The sequence below is a fragment of the Pyrus communis genome, chromosome 4, assembly GCF_963583255.1.
Source record: "Pyrus communis chromosome 4, drPyrComm1.1, whole genome shotgun sequence".
NCBI classification, from domain to species: domain Eukaryota; kingdom Viridiplantae; phylum Streptophyta; class Magnoliopsida; order Rosales; family Rosaceae; genus Pyrus; species Pyrus communis.
In genome coordinates, this window is record NC_084806.1 from 17297347 (window position 1) to 17320343 (window position 22997).

The window sequence follows — 22997 nt, forward strand, 5'->3', positions numbered from 1 at the left end:
TTTTACGGCGAGGGGTTAGAACTTATTTATTAAATGGTTTTCGAAAAGCTTTGTTTTTGCCCACTCACGCTTTTGTTTTGCGCCCCTCCAGGTTCTAGTTGGCTAGCACGTTTGGTGGCTCCCCTGAGGATTTCCCCCGCATATCTGACAGACCACCACCAGTGTAGGACAACCTTCGGGTGTGCTTTTGTTGCGTCGTTTTCTCCTGGACTGCATTAGGCTTTCATGCTCTAAACTTAGCGTCGCACTCACGCTTGCACTTGTTATTGTTACTTTGTGTAAAGCTAACTTTTATTTATTCGTACTATTTATTTATTATTATTTTATTAGCTTCCGCATTGTGCACATGGCTACGTCACTTCCACGTGACTGCCAGCATGCCTTGATCTCGATCGGGGTGTGTCATTCCTTCCCACAAAATGGGAGCTCAAATTATTTAACTAACTTTAAATAATAAATTTCAAACGTCTGTAACTCTACCGTTATAATCCTGACTCGCAAACGGCTTTCGCCTATGCATTCGTACCAACGAGTACTACGAGGATACGCTAAAAGAATAAGTCACACATCTCTCAAATCGATGGTCAATAGAAGTCAAAGTCCTTGCCTCTAGGGCATTTTCGTAAATTCACGCTTTTAAAATTAATAAAAACGTAAAATTAGGGACGAGTTGTCACAGTTAATGTTATTTAATGTTGTTTCATGTTACTTAAAATTAGGAAAAAAAATATAATTTAAAAAAAATATGAAATAAATTTTGTGAAATAGAAGTTATAGGAAAAAAAATATAATTTAAAAAAAATATGAAACAAATTTTGTGAAATAGAAGTTAAAGGAAAAAAAATAGAATTTAAAATAAAATCAAACAAATTTTGTGAAATAGAAGTTATGGGAAAAAATGGAATTTAAAAAAAAATATGAAACAAATTTTGTAAAATAAAAGTTATAGGAAAAAAATAGAATTTAAAAAAAAATATATGAAAAATAGAAGTTATAGAAAAAATTTTGTAAATAAAATTGTAAAAATAAATAAATAAATAAAATTCAAATGCAAAGCTAGCTGACGTTAGCTAGCCGTTGCATTTGAATTTTAGCTTAAGCATTCTTGTTGGTTATAACCGATAAGATTAATGTTTTTTTCTAGCTAGCCCCGGCCCTCTAGCCCTTTTGCCCTTTCAGATTCCATGGGGCCCTCTCAGATTTCATGAGCCCTCTGGCCTAGCCCTCGATTGGAGACGGTTTTCGGGCTATTTTCGGCCCTCCGGCCATCTGGACCATTCGGTTGGAGAAGGATATCCAAGGCACCTCACATTTGTTTGGTTTTAGGTAGTAAACTTGTAAGGTTGTCCTTTATGCTAGTTTCTTCTTATAAGTTATAATTGTTGGGTCTATATCCTATCTGAATTGATTACTTTGTGTATAGTATATCAGTTTTAAGTTTTGTTTTTGCCAAACTTGAATTGGGTTTAGAATTAGGGTTTTTAAATTAGGGTTTTTAAATTTCATTTTAAATTTAAGTTCAAAGTATTAGCATGTGTATGGTAAGTTAAATCTTTGTGTGAAACAAATTGATTTCCAATTTTGTAGACAACACACCTCATTAGAACTTGAAGGGCGATGACTATTGCCATCGAGATCCATAACCGAAGCCTCGGCTACACGGCCAGGTATACAATCCTAATTCACTCCCTCATTCCCATGTTAACTGAGTTTTGTTATTTTAGGTTCAATTTGATAAGTTATGTCATGTAAGGATTAAAAAGTTGTCATTGTTCCGAACCTTTTATTAAACTATTGTGATCATTGTGTTAGATACGTATATTGTTTATGTTATTTTCAAGGTTTTGGGAAATGTTTTAATTATAGGGGAGGTTATGCCGAAATTTTAGTAGGATTTGTTATTAGTTTTGGGTTAATGATTTTTTTTTTTCATCTCTTTGTAGCGAAGAAAAACACCTGGGGACCTTGTCAGCAATTGAAGACGGCAAAGGTCACCCGGGTGACCAACAGTCGTATCCCAATCGGATATGATGAGCGACATTGAGCAGCACCAACGGCGGAGCAACATAGTGCATTGGCCCACAACATTGGGCATGTCGTGCAGACCTTTTGCCCTATGCGATGAAAGTCTTGGAAGGCGATGCTGGAGGAGACGAAGAACTCGGTGCGCAATCAATTGTTCGTAAGTAACATCGCTCTTTTAATGCTTTTCATGTAAAATTTATATTTATATTTATTACTGTCTTTTATTACTAATACTTTCATAATATTTGTTACATTGCAGACAAACTACAATTTGAAGGACATAGACAAGGACATGTTCGCATACCTCAATCAGCTCTTCTCTAAACACTACAAGTAGTGGAAGAGTGACCTGCACCAATGTTTCCAGCAGTTTGATGATCCGCATGTTGCTCTCGAAGAGGGTTGTCCGAAGGAGTTTTGGACGACCAACAAGATAGTTGGGTTTAGCTTTACGGTCATTTTCAGGAGCGAGGTTATGTGGTGCGTTTTTAATTTTTACTAATGTTTATCATTATTTTTTAAATTTTCTTTAAGTATTACAACTAATACGTTTATTTTTTGTATAACAAGAGAAGGCGAAGGTGAACAAGATCAATGAGGAGAAAAAGACTCTTCTCCACCATTCGAGTTCGAGGCATTTCTCCTATAGGATGGAGGCACGACGGAAGGTATATATTACAGCTTTCATTTTCAATTTTAAAATGTGGCTAATAAATTTTTTTTTTCGTACTATCATTTTCCTTATCTTTTTCGATTTCAGGAGGATTTAGAATTTCCGGAGATCGATGTCTTCGTTGACGTTTATGTTCAGCCTAGGAATGAGTTGACCGAGTCCCTTCATGTAAGTAATTTCTTATAAATTAAACATTTATACTAATTATTTCAAATTGTTTTCTATTAATAATCCATGTTTTTTTTTTTCACAAGCGACTATGGTGGAGAAAACTCATTCAGTGCTTCAGGAGTCCGCCTCCCAGCTTCCCTCGGACACGCTGATTGAGTCTGTGGATCCCCTTGAGGATGTAGGGTTTCACATCGTGACAGAGACGTTGGACCAAACTTTTGGTCGGAGGCCAATGACATATTGTCGGGGGATGGGAAATGTCAGGCGGCGGGAGAGTAAAGCCTCGTCATTCTCCTAGTCAAATGGCCAAGTTACAGCTTTGACACAGGAAGTCGCTAGCTTGAGGAGTGAGCTAGCATCGTACAAGTCTCAAATGTCAATACTTGTACAAGCCCTCAGTTCCTCCGGAATACGTCTCCTCGGCTTTTCTGCACCATCGCCTTTAGGGCCCTTCCACATCGGGCAAGCACAACAATCAGGCCCGTTAACCTCCGACTCCATCCCCAACCAGCAGCAAGATTACCAAGCACCTCCAAGCGACATGCCTATAGATTTTTCCGCTTTTTTTTTCATAGCTTTGTTCCCCCTTTCTTTTAAAACTTTATATTTGTACGTATATTTTTATTTATATTATAAATAAAAATTGTTTTTTTATTCATTAATTTGCTTCTTCCTCTTTTTTTTTTTTTTTTTTTTTTTTTGTCATTAGTAGGAATTTTTTTTTTCATTTTCCTTTTATTCTATTTATTTTTTAATTATTTTTATTCTATTTATTTATTTTTATTAAAAATTAAACTTGCATGATGCCGACCAGTCATCGCTCAAAATTAAGCACGTCTTATTACTTTGTCGCATATCACCACGCGCCTCTTACATTTTTCGTCCCGCAAACTTTTCAAGACAAACTAGTCCAAAGCGCACTTGTACCCTTTTATATCGTACGATGAAAACCTTTGTCCGTATAACTTTTGTGCGACGAGTAGTAAAGCGTCGCGCAATTGTTCAGACGCATGACGAATTTCAAGTGTTCGTCGCACAATGTCTTTTTTCACGACCTTTGCATGACAAAATTTGTGTGACGATTTTTTGGTCGCCATAATTTTTGTGCGACCTAAGAATGCTTTACATGACAAAATGTCCCTCGTTGCACAAACGGTTTAATTTAGTAGTGACTGCCCAGAGTTGCTCCTTTTTTGCACCAAATCCCACATCACTCCATCTTTGGCAACGCTTCTATCTATTTTATCTCTCATTTTCCTGTATGTTCTTGGAAGGGAAAGGCTCTTTCTCTACTCATTAAGGAGGCATGCAACTCTAGGTTAAAATGTGATCTCATTTTGGGTTCGATCTGGTCAGCTCTGGGTTTTGGTTGTTTCTCAAGTGTCTTTGGTTCTCTCTCAAACTTTCCCACATGAAATTAGAATCATGGGCTTGGATTTTTAGTGCTTCCAAATAGTCTAAAATCTTCCACAATCCTAATTTTACGTAGACCCAATAAACTTTCGTAACCATCCACACCACGATGGCAAGCTCCGTTATGTGGCTTGGGCCCACTCAAGCATGTACCGTGATTGATATTATTTATAACGTTAATAGCATGGGTTGGCATGATATATAAATACACATGTTTTGCATGGGCATGGTACGTTTATGCAAATGTTCAATTGGTAAATTATTATTTTATTGATGTAGCGTGATTGTAAATTTACATGCCTCTCATTTTCGCACTTTTGCATGAATTTAAGTAGCTTGTGACATTTTTGCGATAATTGAGCTTTAAGATACAATTGGACTTGTTGGTGAAATTTTTGGACCCTAAAAGCTATGCAGTGCAGTATATGTGATGTTTTCTTTTTGGGAACTGTTATTAGCACTCCAAAACTCTCATTCTACATCCTTATAAGTGTATTTTTTTTTCTAATTATAAAAAATTTGAAGTGCAAAATGAGATATTTTGAGTGCTTCCCTTCTTTTTTATTTACTTTTCTTAATTCTAGGTTTATACTTTTCCAAAGAAATACTGAACATGCATTCCAACCTCAAACTCTTTATTTTTCTTTATTACCTCGGGAAAATTACTACTGTCTTTTGGAACTGGCACATGAGTTGAAATTTGAAATAATATATACTGTGTCAACATTACTCAACATAATATGTACACCGGTACTAATTAATTTCTTGGATAGAATCGGAAGTCCCAGGAAATGATCAGACAGATTTCATGTTTATGTAAATCCATTAAATGTTTTATATTACTGCATATATATGCATAGACATACTATAAAAGATCAATCAACAGATAGTCAATTTACAGAAAATAAAATAAGGGAATTAAGCTTTATTTTGGATTAATGCAGCCTAGAAACAAGGCCACAATTCTTTTATGAATTATTACAAGTTTTTACAGGTATATGACCAACATGAGCACTCTCTCTTTAGCCAACCCCACCTCCACCACCGCCACCACCTCCCCCTCCCCCATTTCCTCCACCACCGCCGCCACCACCACCTCCACCACCACCACTTCTTCCACTGTTCCCAAAACCAAAACCTCCACCATATCCACCCGAATCCCCTCCACCTCCCCCACCCCCGCCCCCACCACCTCCACCTCCACCATTGCCACCAAAATCACTATCACTCCCTTCTCCACAGCCACAGCAATCATCTCCTCGGCCAGTACCTGCAGCGTCACACTTATTGTCCTGTTGAAGTCTATTCCCACCCGCAACTCCAGTGCCCTCTTCACCACTTTTGTAGCCACCACAATTGTCGCCATTGCTTTCATCCGGCCGCCTACAATTAATTTTCTTCTCATCCAATCTATTATCTCTTTTGGGCATGTGGCTACCACTGACGGATGTTAATATAGCCGACGACACTAGGACTAGGAGGAGCACATTAAACATGAAAGAGGATTCCTTCATATTTGATGCGTCAATAAGAAAGCTTACATAGTGCTTTACTTGGCAAACGTAATGCATTTATATAAGAATAAGAACTTTGAATGAAAATACAAGAAAATGTGTTGCATGCATGGCACCATGTAAATCTGTGAGACTGTAACTCTCGTGAGGGCAGGGCAGACGACCTCGTTTTTGTTAGTACTGACTTGATTGTAATTGTTGGAGCTTGACCATTATGCATGGGACAGGGTCCGTGATTCTGATGAAAATCAGACCAGAAAGTTTATTGTTCCAATGTGGCCCTGTACGTGTTTGGTCCTACTTTTCTTCAGTGTAACAATAATTATGAGGGAGCTAAAAAATCTCTCAAATAGGTTTGTTTGAGTAACATCCTTATGGAATATGTTCTTTTATTGTTTTTTAATAATTTAAACAGTCTAATTTTTAGAATTTCTCTCTTCAATATTATTCTTGCAAAATTTATCGAAATTCAAAATCATTTTTATGATCACTTAATTAAATGTTAGTCTCTTCAGATTTATTCAAGAGGTTTCAGATTTGTCCATTGTTTGAGGTCATAAATAAAAAAGTTTGTGAGACCATTCATTTTTTAGAACTATATTATAATCTTGATAAGTTTCAAATTTTGATAAATCTCATAATTAAATATAATCTTTTGACTCTATGTTTATGTCAGTATTCATATCACATTACAATTCATTTTCAAAAAATTGTTATTTTCATTAAAAAAAAGGTTACTCTTTTAAAATCTCATTTATATCTTCATTTCTTGTTGTTTTAATTAAATTGAACTTCACATAATTTAGCATCAACTAAACTACTTTCGATCCTCCATCCAAATTTAACCCACTGTATATTCGGATCACTACAAGCTGGTTTGGTACTGAGGTGATTCTGAAAAAAGCTGGTATCAAAAAAAGCTGGGAGCTATTTTTGTGTTTGGTAAACATTCAGCTTCAGCTTTTTTCCACAGTTTTGGGTGAAAAAAAGCCAAAAACAAGAAGATGCAAAACCCAGCTTTGAAAAACCGGCTTTTTTTCACATATGTTTTACATAAAAGTTTACCAAACACTATAATACTGCTTTTTTTTTTTTCAAAAGCACTTTTACAAAAAAGTTTACCAAACACTCTGCTGCTTTATTTCACAACTGCTTATTCTCACAGCACAGCAGAAGCAGCTTTTTTTTAAAGCACAGCAATACCATGTGAAAACCTATTATGTTTCAATCATAAGAGGAATTCTACAAAAGTATGATTGTACGTACACTACGATACCTAAACTAATTCATTGCACCTCAACATACAACATACTTAAATTAAGGTACCTAATAAGGAAAATATTTTATCTAGACTATTGTACCTACACAATGGCACCTAGTCTAATGAATGTACCTACATTAGGTACCTACACTAATATACAATGCAAAACTGTCATATGAATGGAAAATTTTGAAAAATCGTCACCTGTAACCCGCACAGGTGTGTCTGCACCCCCCTGAGTGGACGAGAAAGAAAGGATTTCTTGAGCAACCCCCCTGCACTGCTACAATTAACAATTTGTGCGACGAAGTAGAGTTTGTTGGGCGAAGACAAAAATGTCACCTGAAAATTAGCACGGCAAAACCTTCGTCGCGTGGAAATTGTTGCACAAAGGTCGTGAAAGAAGGGTTTGTGCAACGTAGTTAGGGGTGGAAAAAATTCCCAAAAATCCCAAACCAAACCGAAAAAATCCCGATCCCAAACCAAAAATTTCCCAAACCGAAATTCCCGAAATTTTCGGGATGCTATCCCGAACCGATCCCAAAATTTCGGTATGGGATTCGGGATTGGCTTCTCGATATTTCGGGAATCCCATACCGAACCGAAAATATATAATATTAATTATTATATATATATATATATTATTCTTTTATAATTGATACTAGTAGTTTCTAATTCATGCTCTGCAACCTGGAATGCCCTACACCTTGCATATTTTTCATGTTTTGTTTGATATTCATGTGGATTTTATTATTACTGCTGCCATGGCTGATGATTTTAGAAGGCTTGATTCTTTTGTCTCTCACATATTGCAAAAAGGGTTTAATTAATTTGAATTTTGACTATGATAAAAACAGCCAGGCATGTCAGTGTTCAATTAAATGGTAGTGTGAATGAAATGAAATTCCTAGTTCATGAATGTGTTCTTGAATTATATATTTGAAGAACAATTCGTAATTTCATATTTCAATTTGGGATTCCCGATTTGTCCCAAAATCCCGAAAATATTTCGGGATTCCCGAAATTTGGGATTCTCGAAAATTTGGTTTGGGATTGGTCTTCAAATTCCCGTCCCGAAAAATTTTGGTTTGGGATTCGGGATACTAGTTTCGGTATGGTATCCCATACCGAACCACCCCTAAACTTAGTTTACACCGTCGTCGCATAAAAAGGATTTGCGCGACGATAATAACTTGCGTCATGCAAAATATTTTGCGTGATGCAGCTTGCTCTCATTGTTGCGCAAAGATAGGTGCACAACGTAGGTAGATTATGCCATTGTCGTGCAAAGTTATTGTTTTTTTTTTTTTTTTTTTTTTTGACAAAATATTTTTTATTTAATTTTTACAAATTTTTTTATTAAACTATAAACATTAATTATTAAACCAAGAAAAAGTATTTAATTATAAAATATATGAAAATGTATGTACAAGTTGTTCGAATAGAAAAAAATAACTACAACAAATAGTCATCCGGGTTTGATGCATTAAGCTACTGGGTATTGGCTCGGTGAAGCGGCTGAGAAGTCGAATTAGGTGTTGGCATCGGGATTTGGAGGCCGGACATCTTAAAGGCCTGTAAAATCATGCTCATCTTCTCGTCCAGGGCCACAATCTAGGCTTCCAAGGCTGCAATCTGGGCTTCGTAGGGCGCAATCCCATCTTTTAGGGGTGCCACTTCCTCTGTAAGGGCAATAACATGTCCTGTGGTCGGTCTGGAAGAGGAGGCACCCGTCTCACAAACTCGTGCCTTCCCCATCCCCTGAATAACCTTGCCATGACGACAACTGAGTGTCAGATTGTGATACCCTGTCCTTAATTTAACATTTTTGTAATATTAAATGGTGTGAATTTACCAAAATGCCTTTGTGGCAAGAATGTTGACTTTAGTTGACCACCTCGTTAAAACGCATATGACTAACTTTTTTAGTTTATTTTTATTGTACTCATCGCCATGAACACGTGGGCATGAATGGATTTGAATTTGGAGCTATAACGAAGATTTTACATTTTCGAAACGTCGAACGTTTTTCGGGTATTCCACATTTCATCTCTAGTGACCTTACTGAGACACACAATGGAAAGTTTGTCCCCTTGCTTTTCCCCTTGTCCCGTGACACCCCCCTCCCCCCGGGGTCCCCTTTCATTTTCTGTCAGCCTCTCTCTCTCTAACTCTCACATCTCTCTACACTCTCCCTCTCTTCTTGTCGGTTTTCCTTGGAACCAACCCTCCCCGAGGGCTTTACACACACAAATAGCAACCCACAACAAACAAAAATAACCATGGAACCACCACCACCCTACCTGTGAACCCACGAACCCAGAAAACCCCCCAAACACCTCCTCCATCGCTACACAGTGCAGTTTCATTGTTCATCGAGTTCTCCAGCGAGTTTCCACCTTCTTCGGCTATGGTAAGCTTCGAAACTTGTCCAAAAGTTGTAGATTGTGTCTTGGTGTATGTTTGGAAGTAGTTTTGAGAAGTTTTGGTGATGTTTGGACGTAGGAAACTCGCGGGGAAAGCTTCCCCAGTTTTTTGGCGAAGACAGCCACTTTTGAGTCATATTCCGGCCAAACCATGACGAGTTAGCCATTGATAAAGGCACCATTCTCTTCGTCTTATCAAGAAGTATGATCTTTGTTTTTGAATCACTCGATTTCGTTAAGTATTGAAGAAGTTATGAACGTTTAAAGTTTACCCAGTTTCTGACGAGTTCCCTAGTTTTCCCGCGGACTAGTCACCTTTCTGGCCATTTTCTGGTCATATCCGGCAACCATTGGGCTTTTAAATGATATAATCTTGTTCTACACTTTCCTAACTTCATTTTGATATATTATGGGTCGAATTTGGTTAAGAAACGACAAAGTTACAATGTTTTGAAATTTGCCCAAACTTTCGGCCAAAAATTCCAGTTTCCGGTGAGCTCTTGCAGCTTGACTTAGCTTGGCTCGGCTCCGGCTCAGCTTGGCACGGCTGAGTCAGCCGTTGACCGTCAATGTTGACTTTTTGCTGACTTTTTTTCAAGTTTTGGCCGGGCCCTCTCCTAGACTAATTTCGATGTCCTGATTTCAAATCTGCTATCCATTTTCCCAAATTCAATCATTTTAGCAGAATTTTATTAACTGGTTCCTTTATGTGCTTAGGTGTGTTTGTTAATGGTGTTTTTGTCCACCCTAGTTCGAACAGCTCTTCAGTGACGGAGTGTCTGTGAGTGGAACCCTTCCAAAACGCATGATTTTATTACTAGAAATCCATACATGAAAAGCATGATTTTATGACTACGTTTTATGAAACGTGTATTGAGTTATCAGATTTACACTTTATGAAATATCATGCTTTATCGAATTTACATCCTTTGAAATATTTATGAATATATATACTTATGAACATGGTTTATGATGATGATTTGAGCTAGAACGCTCCTATGGATTTATGATATGATGTTTGAGCTATTGAGCTCCGAATATATATATTTTGGAAAGATTATGTTCATGATTTTTTGTGATTACTTAGTGGATATTCATACAATGTGCCTTCGGGCGGGCGATGTAGTGCCTTCGGGCGGAAGATATATGTGCCTTCGGGTGGGTGATGTAGGTGCCTTCGGGCGATTATGATATCACTACTAAGCACACTATATATGATATATGTTTTACGAACGTTTTATGGCATGCTAGGGTTTTCGGAAAACCTACTACTTATTATACTATGAGTTTTTCTAAAGCCTAGGGGTTAGTATGTTTGAAGAGCAATTGTTTTAATATTACACACACACATACACACACACACACGTATATATATATATATCAACTTGGTCCACTCATGTTTTGTTTTGCGCCCCTTTAGGACCTAGGAACGAGGCATACGATCTGAGCTACGAGGCATTTCCATATCAGTGAATTTGTGCACTCCTCTATGCGTAGGACATCTCTTGTAATTGCACTTTCTAATATCTCTTCCGCTTGTATTTCGAATTAGTAGTATACTCTGAACATGTCCATGCATTGTCACTTTTAAATTGTTGGTAGCTGAATATTCTCCTTTGGTCCAGTGACCCATACATTATTACTATTATTTTGTTAAGGTTTATTTTTGGCTATTATATTGGACCCATACATTATTACTATTATTTTGTTAAGGTTTGTTTTTGGCTATTATATTGCATTGTTACGCGTGAAAATTATATGCATGTCTTACATGTTCTCGGCATATGCATTCATGAAATGGCTTGCGTCACCCTCGGGTGTCAGCCACAATATGGCCATCCTGTTGTCCTTCGGACACCGGGATTGGGGCGTGTCATTGATCCAGGGTCTTAGTCAGAATCTAAAAACCCGCGTTCTCGGGTGTAGTGACATCCTTGATCAGGGTCTCCGGGGGAAGCTGCAATGCCATGTGTTCTTCTCCACCATAGCAGCCTGTAATAATAAGAAAAAACACTTAATATTTATTAAAAAAATGTAATTAATATTTGAACGATTCATAAATATAAGAATAATAATAATTACATATACTTACATGGGGCTGCTCAGCGGTCTCATTGTCGGGTCGAACATAAACGTCCTTGAACATGTCGAGCTTTGGAACTTAAAAACCTCCTGAATAAAAATAAATAAATAAAATTAAGAAAATGCGATTAATCATAATAATAAAAAAATTGTATAAAATTTAAAAATCAATATACTTTTACCTAACATCGCGCATCAACCCTTTAGGAGAAAGGCATTGAACCAGAATGGTGGAAAAGTGTCTTTGACTCCCGAGCTTTCTTGCCATCAACAAATTTCTTCTATTAAACTCACAATATACATGTTAGTGAGACTATTTGAAAGAAATTATTGTAAAAGTTTTAAAAAATAACTAAAACAGTAATAAATTATTATTAAAATATTATGTACATACTTATCTTACATTGCTGGTCCTAAGCCCAGATAAAGGAGGAGGGGGAGGGCGTCAGGTAGTTGACAGCCGGCACTCCTATTTTGCGTCAAATCCTTATGATAATGAATCCCAAACGAAATTGCGCTAAAGTTAGGTCGTCACCTGTTAATGGCGCGCTGTGTGGCCCGAGCACAGTGATAAGTGAGCAAGGATTACTGTAGTGAAACAAAGGCCTACTAACGCTCGGGTTAAAAGATGTGATTACGGGATAGAGGTTCAGGACTAAAGGAGTAGAGGAAGACCTAGGAAGACTTTGGAATAGACTCTAAGAAAAGACTTAGAGTACTTGGATCTAATGAAAGACATGCCACATAACTAAGCTCAATGTCATTCTAGGATTCATGTAGCCGACCGCACTTAGTGGGAAAAGGTTTTGTTGTTGTTGTTGTTGTATGTACATACTTACCACAAATTTTGTGTTAGTAAAACGTTTGCAGAGCCACTCCCAATCCTTCGGTCACTCCAACAACAACGTTGGGCAACCCTCTAGACGAGCAATCTCCAGATCATCCCATTTCTTAAAATGTGTGTGGAGTTTGCACTTTCAATGTTTGTACCGGGTTGCTAAATCTTCCTCTATGTAGGCGGTGGCCTTGGGGGATATGTCCTTAAGATTATAATTGAACTAGAAATATGAAAATAATACAAAAATAGTAAGAAATTTAATAATATTAAAATAATATACTTTTGTTTATAAAATTTGTAAACAAAATTAAAACAATGATAAGGGTTAAAAATGAAAATACTAACTGACAACTCATGCCGTATTGCTGCCTTCGTCTCCTCGGGAATTTCTGTCATTTTTGGTAAACAATTCGCCTTTTACTGGATCGCCAAAGGGTTGGATGATTTGGGCAAAAATAAACAATTTCTCTTTTCTGACACCACCATCATTATTGCGTTAAGGACGATTGAAAGTCGTCTCAACATCTTTCAAGATACATTGCACAAAAAGTAAGCGACTCATATGCGACCTATGCCTCCACAAGTGATCCTTCATGCTTTGCCCTGTTTCAGACACACGTTTTCAACTCACCAAAAAATCAGCACAAATAAAAGGTATGGTACAAGTTATTCAAAGCATTCGTTGATCATGAATCTATTATATATATGGATGCCTAATTAAGTACCTTTCTATTTGATACATCCATCGACAGTTGACTGGTCCAGCAATCAATGCCTCATCTGGCAAATGAATCATACTTGTAAAGAAATATGGAGGAAATATTTGTTCAAACTTGCATAGGATGTTCACAATGTCATCCCGCAATTGTTTAACATCCAACTTCCGCAAACACCTTGCAAACAATTGCAAAAAAAATCTTGACAACAACACGATTGGTTTCACCACATCAAGGTGCAATAGGTGTCGAATACCAACCAGAAGAAGGCATTGGAGTATTACATGGCAATCATAACTCTTCATTCCAGAAAATTTACATCCCCTCACATTCAAGCAACGTGACATATTGGAAGCACATCCATTTGGGAACTTTATAGGAGAAATAAAGTTGAAAAACTCTTTCTTCCTATCCGGTTTAACTATAAAAAATAGATGGCCTTTCTTCAATGTATGCCTAATTGTTCCAAATCGATGCGAGCTTTGATCGTGTCCCTCATTTTTCCTTCAATGTCTAGAATTGTCCCGACCGAAGTATCAAACACATTTTTCTCAATATGCATAACATCGAGGTTGTCTCATTTTTAACTTTGACCAATACAGGAGCTCAAATAACATACTCTTGTGTGTCCAGTTCAGATATGTAGTTGGTCTAGTTATACTGGCCCTTTCGCCGAAATGACCAATATCTAAAAGGTTTAACTGATCCAAAATCTCATCACCGAACCAATTTCTTGCTCTTAGGCAAGTCTCTGTTGTGTCGTGGAAGGCTTTATCGTTTTGATGCCACGCGTTGTCTCAAGGGAGCCATCTACGATGACTAAGATAACAAACTTTTCTAGCATGCCAAGATGATGTTACGCTCTCCTTGCATATTGAACATGCCAAATAACCCTTCATCATCCACCCGGAAACCATTGCAATACGCAGGAAAATCGTTTACGGTCCACATCACTGATGCTCGCATGGTAAACATTTGCCCAGTATACTTATCGTATGTATGAACACTGTTTTCCCATAAATCATTTAGCTCATCAACCAACGGTCGCAAATAAACATCAATAGACTTTCCTAGATCTTCGATAATTGATAGAGTCAACATCATGTATTATTTTTTTCATGCACTTCCAAGGTGGCAAATTATAAGGAAACACAACAACCGACCAAGTGTTCTGGATTTCGTTTAGAACCCCGAATGGATTAAATCCATCAGCGGCAAGTCCCAATATGATGTTATATGGGTCAGCTGCAAAATCAGGGTATATTCGATCGAATTCATTCCATGCCTCTCCGTCTGCAAAATGCCTCATAACATCGTCATTTACCTGTCATTCCTTATGCCATCTCATGTCGCTGGTGGTATGCATCGACATGTACAATCGTTGCAACCTAGGCTTTAATGGAAGATAACGTATTACTTTTGTGGAATCTTGGTCTTTCTTATGTGATGTCATTTTAAACTTAGCTCATTGCATACAGGGTAATTATCCTTTGGAAGCATCCTCTTGATAACTCTCAAAAAGTAATCAAAACACTTGTTTGACATACAAAACTTGATCTTGCCATGCATCAACTCCACAGTTACCGTGAGCAATGAAAAGTTCTCACAACTCGGATATAATTCTTACTTGGCATTTTTCAATAGTTTTTCATGGTTTTTTAATGGCTTACTGTCCACGATTAGAGGGACGTCATCTCCCCCTTCCTGATTGGTGTTGGGCGAGATGTATTTATAAACGTCATTTAGAATATCCATAACTTGTTCATTAAGATCCACATTAGATTCAACAGTCTCCATCGTATGGCGTATGAAGATAAAGCGTGGTCTAATCATTCCCCATGATGATTCTAAGTAGTATAGGTCTCCATCATCCCATTTCTTAGTAAAAGAAATTGAACATTTTCGAATGTCTCCCTCATTGAGTTGTTATATCTCCTACACGGACACCGGATATGAGTTGAACCCAGGTTGTGCCTACTTGCGAATTCAATGAACTCATCTATTCCATCCAAGTACTCAGTAGCACATCTATTCTGATTTTGTATCCACTATCTGTCTATTTTGTCTGCAATCACAATAAAAATACAAGAATTACAACAACTTCAACTATTGTCTTGTCACCTTATGCCTTCGGTAAAGGCCCTATCCCATTCAGGAATGCACAGTTATGTGTTGTAATTTACGGTTTTATTGGATTAAATTTCGACATGGGCAAATTTCGACAGCATCACCTTACAGTTCTTCAAGTGCATGCCGTAGATATATAATATCTACTGTGCACTCAAAGAATATCAGGAACTGTTACCAAAGTTCCGACCATCGAAACCTAATTCGTGAACTACGACACATAACTATGCATTCCCAAACTGTCTAAAAAATGGTACAATTCAAAAATTAATTGGATCGCAATCATGCTTTCGCATCCATGCACAAAATCCAACTAATTCTCAAACAGGAAACTAAGCTTTTCTTGAAAAAAGTGTACGAAGTTAAGTAGTATTAACTTCATACAACACAAAACAATTTTGTCTGTGATATACAAAAATATGTGCATACAAATAAATTAAATCAAAATAATTACTAAAACTAAGTAAAATAGATAAAATTAATAAAGATTAATTTAGCGAAGAAAATACCTTCAAATTCGTTCTTCAATGATATTCGTATACAAAAATCCTGTACAAAATAAATTTAATTGTTTTAGTTTGAATTCTTAATTCAAAGTTACATATACAAAATCAAATCGCTTACTGGATAAGGATAGACTGAGGAAGGGAGAAGAGAGATGAAAAATTTGTATGATAAATTTAAGAGCACGGGAGGGATTGGAGAAGGTTTTCAAGAGGGATGTGGGAGGGAGGCAGCTACTGCAATTTGGTTTGCAGTTTCTGCCTCCCATACTGCTTTTATGATCTGAAAATACTCATCGACTTTGCGCAATGAAGCTTTCCGTCGTGCAACAAAATTTTAGCATGACGAAGGCACACATTCGTTGTGCAATGATTGGAAAAAAGATGGTAAAATCTTGGTTTGGCGCTAGAAAATTGTGCGACGGACCAACTGCGTCGCGCAAAGGGTTTTTTCTTAATGATGAACTAAAATGTCGCACAAAAACCCTTTGAGCGACGCATTTGATCTGTTGCGCAATTTTATTTTACCGCCTTTTTTTTTCAAACATTGCGCAACAAATGTGTGCCTTCGTCATGCTAAAATATTTTTGCAACGGAAAGCTTCGTCCCCTAATGGCCCATCGCGCAAAATGTCATTGTGTGACGCTTCTTCATCAATGTTGTGCGAAATGTTTTTGCACAACCTAATATGCTTTGTTGTGCAATTTGTCATCGCGCAAGTTTGTTTTTGTCCTAGTGCAAGATTCGAACCAATCAAGCTACTTGCCTTTTAGTAGATCATGAGTGGGTCTATCATCCTCCTTAGTATAGTCCTCCTAAAATCAATAGTATTTCGTTCATGGCTGGAATATAGTTACATTTCACAATAAATCTAGCACTAATGGTGTATTTTAAAAAGAATGATCATATTTAGAATTACAAAACTCCTCAGGTTATAATCTATGGAAAACTAATGAAAATGGCTTGAAAACTTTGAGTTTTAACGATAAGGACAAAATAAAGGTTGAAGTGAATAGTACCAGGATTGACTTTTTAATATAAAAATGTAATTTTTCGTTAAAATGAACAGTACCATAACTTTTACGTTAAAGTTCCCTGTAATCTAAATGCCATCTTATTCAAGTCCTAAAATCCAACAACACCACCATTTTTTGATAAATTTAAAACAACTGGCAAATAAGGCTTCCTCTTCGCTAGCTGTTTGCCTCGTATTTTTAAAAAGGCGGGAAACCAAAATTCCGTAGCACGGAGAGAGAGAGAGAGAGAGAGAGAGAGAGAGAGAGAGAGAGAGAGAGAGAGATGGAAGGAGGGAGGTCAAGCGACAAATTGCGGAGTATACAAGACGCCATTAGATCCTCTGATGTAAGTAATTCCAGTTTTCCATTTCAATTTCCCCAATTTCAGTGAATTCAATTCTAACTTTAATTAAGGTTTCCATTTTCTACTTCAATCTCGTTTCTCTCACTTTGTGCTTTTTCTCCTGCACTGTGTTCAGCTAGGGTTCTTGTAGTAACGTGACGGACATTTGAACTCAATTTTTATAAAATCTGAGATTGTTTCAATTTCTTTGGGAAATATTGGATTTTTATTCTTTCGATTAATTTGAGGATTTGCTGAGGTTAATTTTGTGTTTTTTAAGTTCACGTTTTTATTTATTTATTTAATCATGGCTCGAAATCATGTGTTCTACAGGTAGTGGAGAATCGTATTGAACTACTCAGGGAGCTTGGTGACTTGAACATATCAGAGAAATCTGAATTGGCATCCCTTGCGGAATGTCTAACAGTATCCAATTCAATGCTGTTTAGTTTATATTATACCGTTTGATGTTTGAGAAGTTAAGAAACGATTGCAATGGAGATGTACTCAAATTTTGTTTTGAACGAGCTTTACTTTTCAGGCACACTCCATGGTCATGTGTGGCCCAAATTCAGAGAGAAACTGAGGATTAATTTCTATAATGTTCGTTAGAGGTGTTTATTATCGGTATTGTCCAATTTGTCATGCATAAGGATCAATTACTTTTTATTTGCCCCTTTCTTTTCCAATGCTCCTATGGTTGCCTGTAAGTTTAATTTGATGCTATGTTGTAGGACATGGTTGTCTTTTGCAAGTGGTCATAATTCGATATGCAATCTTCTCATGACCTGTTCGCCATATTTTATTGTTCATTGTTTTATTCTTAACGACAAGCTTGACATTCTGCGAGGACTATACTTGCTTGGACGTAAACCAGTGCATGTTAAACAAGGCTATATTACATGTGGCTGTAAAATACGTAGAATCACATTTCCTTGCCCTCGGGATCAAGGTAATATGTCTTTTCGTGCAGTGTGCCTGTATTAAAAGCCAGGGTGTAAGTTTCTTATACCTCAATGGAACCCTTGGTACCTTAAATTCTGACTTTTTGAGGATTATTTATCTGTTAGGCTAGCATATGGTGTGTTAAGCACCTCAAAATGACTCTTATGTCAAGTGAGGAGTCTCAAGAGGAAGAGCACGGCAATCTGGTCTTTGAGGTAAATAATAGCGGACACCGTTAGTTTTCTTTGAGGAATGTCTGCAGGTAGCTTCTCTTTTTCTCTTGAACCAAGCCATACCTTTTACTGTATATGGTGTTTATTTCCTTAAAGGGTTATTTTTCTGAAGTTCATTGACATGTTGGACGTGCATAACTTTTTCGCTCTTTTAGTTGCTGGTATTTCCCATAACACACCATGCCATATGCATGAACTGCTTACAGCATTTGTCTGCTGCATGGTGCACCAACTGTCTTGTAAAAATTCAGTTTTCTTCATATTGTACTCATTTTTGCAGCTGCTTCTGGATCTTCTGATCTTCTCTGGTGCTAGTTTCTCAGCTTTGGCAAGGTTCCCTGTTTCTGTCGACAAGCTGTCAGTGGATACTGTTGAGAAATTCTTGGTGGAACAGTTAAACTTGATCAAAGATTCAATATCAGAGATTAAGGTACTTATCAATTGCACTGTGTTTCCGGTGCTAATTTTTATGATAATTAATCTGATATAAGTATTAAATACTTAGTTTATGTACTAGATCTTATATGTTATGTACTAATTTGTATTCAAAGATGTCACAACTTTGAGATGCTACAGAACGATTAACGAAAAGGATGGCTTCACTTTTTTCTTTTCGATATTTTTGATATAGAAATTACTTATCAAATATTTTCTTTGTGGAATGAATTTTAGTAATAACCAAAGAAATGCTTTGCCAAATCCACTATTGCTAAGTACTTCGTGAGTCGGGACTTATGAATTTCTGATGTTTAATACAAGGAAAAAAGCTAAGATTGACATTAAGGCTCCAATGAAGTGCCTGGGAATCTTTACTGGGTATTAGAGTGTTGATTAAATCTTATTTCTTTTTAATTCAGCTCAATTATACGTATGGATTCCATAAATAATTTTATATAGCTATTTGTTTGTTTTTGAAATATCACTTTTCTTTTAATTTCCTAAACGTATATTTATTCAAACGGACCCCGTGCTTTTAAAATGGGTCATACTGTATTTCGTTGTCTTTGAATTTGTCCATAATCCATGTCCTACTCATATCTGACCCAACCTTATGGTTTCTTAGGCACTAACTTATGCAAGTCAGAGGCACATTGAGCACTTGTGCGTGACTGATGCATATGCAATCGAAGGCACATTTTCATTAAGTTGTTAAATGACAATTCAATTAATGGGCCATGACTAAAGAATTCAAGCATAAAATGTTGTGCATGTATATTGTTATTTATCGAAAACTGATCTCTTTGTGCATATGGTGTGAATGAGTTTGATGTTCGTCTATGAACTTTTGATATGAGTGAGGAGAATGCTAGTTCTTAACTGCCTTAATTTCCTTCACTGACATGTGAGCATGCTGGTGCAATATATATTTATGTTTTATTGAACCTAAAATATTCAGTTTTATTGATTTTAAAACACCGCTCATGTCTCACATTATTATATTTTAAAACAAATTATTATATATTTTAAAACACCGCTTATGTCTCACATGGGGCTTTCTAACATCTAATTGTAGAGAATTCGGTCATTTGAATCAGTAGGAAAGGTCACATTGGAGGTCATTGATGCTGTAGATAGACCATGTGTAGCATATGCTCGAGCTGTAAATTGGGAGTCTTGGGAAGAAAAGCTTGAGATGGATAAATCTGGAATGGAATTTGAAGGGGTCAGCAATATGAATCACGTTATTAATGTAATAAAGTATACAATAGAAAAATTGTGTGAGATAGGCGTTGTTGCTGCTAATAATGGGGGCAGTCTGGTAAAGGTTCTCAATTTTTCGTGGAAAGGTGTAGTCACTTTGCTTCAGCTTGGTGAGGGGGTATGCGCAACAAAGGTGAATGTAGCCAATATAATTTCAAATCTTGTCTCATTGGTCAATGAATCTTTAAGATGTACAGCTGAGGCTTGGTCATCATCTTTGAATGAAACCATCTCCGTGACAGAAGCTAGAAAGACATTTCTTCCAGTAAAGTTTTATCTGATTAATGCAATAAAAATATCTACCATGTATCCATTTCAAGCATGTCTGGTACAGAGGGAGATAACAAATGCATCCTGATGATCTCAAGCTTTAAAATTTCATTGAGCAATGAAACCGGTTAAAAACTGCCGCTGAAGTTTTCACAGAACTCTTGGAGAAAGCATCCTTGGATCTACTATTTTCGTTACTGAATTCATCTCAAGTGAAGCATCCGTGCAAGGTTGAGATTCTAGACTCTCTGTTCAAAAGAGGAAGCTGCACAGATGCTGTCTCTGGAGATATGAGTAAATTTAATAAGATAAGTTCATTGGATGAAATCATTTCTTTTTGTGGGGAAGCATTGTCCGGAGAAAAAGACTTGTTGCTTGGTCGTGTATCGTTATTTCTTAGTTTGTTGAAATTTTCTGTTTATCTTGAAGTAGATGTAATATTTGGGATTACGAGAAAGCTTGGTTGGTTCTTGGATATATTAATTGATGAAAAGGTATATTCTTCCATTTTGCTTTTGCAAGTTCCCGTCTTAAATGGTTCTGGAGAAACCGTGGAAGCTGTCTGGCAGCCTATGTTTTCTTCGCTTTTGAATGTATTGGAATTCTTCATGCTTGTGGTCTCTTCCAGTCCTGCTTGGAGGGAGTTGGAGGCTTTCCTTCTTGAGAATATATTTCATCCTCACTTCCTTTGCTGGGAGATTGTAATGGAACTTTGGTGCTTTATGCTGCAGTATGCTGAGCCAGGGACGGTGAGTGGCATCATTGGTAAACTGTGCTCATTATTGAAGTTAGTGGCATCTTCTGAATCAGTTCTTGTACCTGGTTCTGCTCTCTGAAAATTGGCAAGATCAATCAGCATGCTTCTTACTTTTGGCGCACAATCTATGGTAGACCAGGTTTACATGTCCATTGTTAGTGATGAGGGAACTCAGTCATCGTCAGTTATGCGTCTAGCCTTGTTCATGGAAGGATTTCCACTGAATTTACTCTCAGACAAGTTGAGAAGTATTACAACTCAAAGAATCATTACTGATTACCATGTCTTGTAGAAAATTTTGATGACAAGTTTATGAGATCTTCTGGTTCTGGTGCATATGGTGTCCCAGTTTTTGCTTTGTCTGCTTCATTGTAGTCTCTGTAAGTAAATAAAAACCTCGATGCATTCTTGAATATGTCTGTTCTTAGTTCAATAACTTTATTCTTTGTCGTATCCGTTGCTTCTTGGATCATTTCAGTGTGAGAAATGTTTTTTTTTTTTCTTTTTTTTTTTTGTATTCTTTTGTGGGTGCTAGCTATCATTTACTCTTATCCATTTCCATAATTGCATAAAATTTTTCCTGGCTCTTTATTGTCTACCTTTCATAATAGCATTCATGAACCAATATATTTAACAAAGCTTTTTCCTCTCCTGCAGCCAGATCAGTATATCCAATAACGACGTGAAGACCCTGAAGCTTTTAGTGTCCATCATTCATAACTACAAAGTTTCTTCAGATAAACCAATGAAGGACCACTACTGTAAGCTTTTGAGTGAAACATTCGTTATCATCTCAAAAATGAAGCACCTGTATGCATCTGACGAAATGGTGAAAGTAATCTTTGAGCTCGAAAACCTGTTTATCTCAGGACCTGTAGCTACTGATACACAATTGTATGAATGCAAACCAAATCTGGCACTTTTCATGGCAGGCCTTGCTCATATGGAAATCAATGAAACTAAGGAAAGTGCCAGGATCTCTGCTCTGTGGGAGTTGTATCACATGCTGTTGAGAGAACAGCATTGGGCATTTGTTCACTGGGCGATTACAGCATTTGGATATTTTTCTGCTTGGACAGGTTGCAATGAGCTTTGGAGATTTGTGCCGGAGAATGCAGCGCTTTCATATGATTTAGAATCTGGAAATGAGGCAACTGTGGAGAGATTCATGTCTGAGTTTGAGATATATCTCGAGAAGGAAACAGCGCTTCTTACAGCGACACCTTGTTCTGACCAGCTTCGTCTGCTTGCGAGGGAGGGTCTAACTCTGAAAGAAATGTTTCAGAAGATTTCAGATGCCATTGTGGAGACATCAGAATGTGAAAACATGGAAATCGACTGTGAAAAGCAAACAGAGATCAATGGTGGGAAGCAAACCAATAAGAAAAGGAAACTTCCGGATGGAATTAGGAATGGAATGGAATTGCTAGAGAGTGGAATGAAGGTTATTGTTGATGGCCTGTCACAGTGGCAGCAAATTCAATTTGGCTCCGATGAAATTCACGACAAATTCTTGACGAACTTTTCTCGTCTTGAAGATGAAATTGCTCAACTAGTTGGCCTGGCCGGTAATGATTAGGTTGCAACTTGCAAATTTCTGGTTCTTTCCTGGACATTTGTGTAGCGATGCTTAACAGGTGAGGTACTGAATTAGTAATAAGCATCTGTATATAGTATACTCGTAAATGATGAATGAGAATGATCTCCTTCACCACTTTGTCCAACATTCGAACGGTTGTGCTGCTTCATCAAGTTGGTTGATATATTATCAAAAAAATGTCAACAGTAAGAGTCTTATTCACCTATCGTCGTGATCTCAGATGGTGGACTGTTGTAGTAATTAGTTAACTAATTTGTTATGATTAGATAAAGTCAGTTATATATAATCAAGCCTTCTTTTCTCTAAAATTTTCAAATGTTATTAAGGTATCAGAGCCGTAATTGGGCGTTGATGGCTCTGTTGCCAACGAATGGTGATGCAAA

The 22997-nt window shown here is 37.0% G+C and overlaps 1 protein-coding gene and 1 pseudogene across 1 annotated transcript; one reads left to right on the forward strand and one right to left on the reverse strand.

The window, feature by feature from the left end:
* Positions 1-5304: 5304 nt before the first annotated feature.
* LOC137732791 (glycine-rich cell wall structural protein 2-like) lies at positions 5305-5796 on the reverse strand. Its single transcript, XM_068472061.1, has one exon. It carries the CDS (start codon positions 5794-5796, stop codon positions 5305-5307), a length of 492 nt encoding a protein of 163 aa, XP_068328162.1.
* Positions 5797-18193: 12397 nt separating this feature from the next.
* Positions 18194-22791, forward strand: LOC137732792 (uncharacterized; annotated as a pseudogene).
* The last annotated feature ends 206 nt before the right edge of the window (positions 22792-22997 follow it).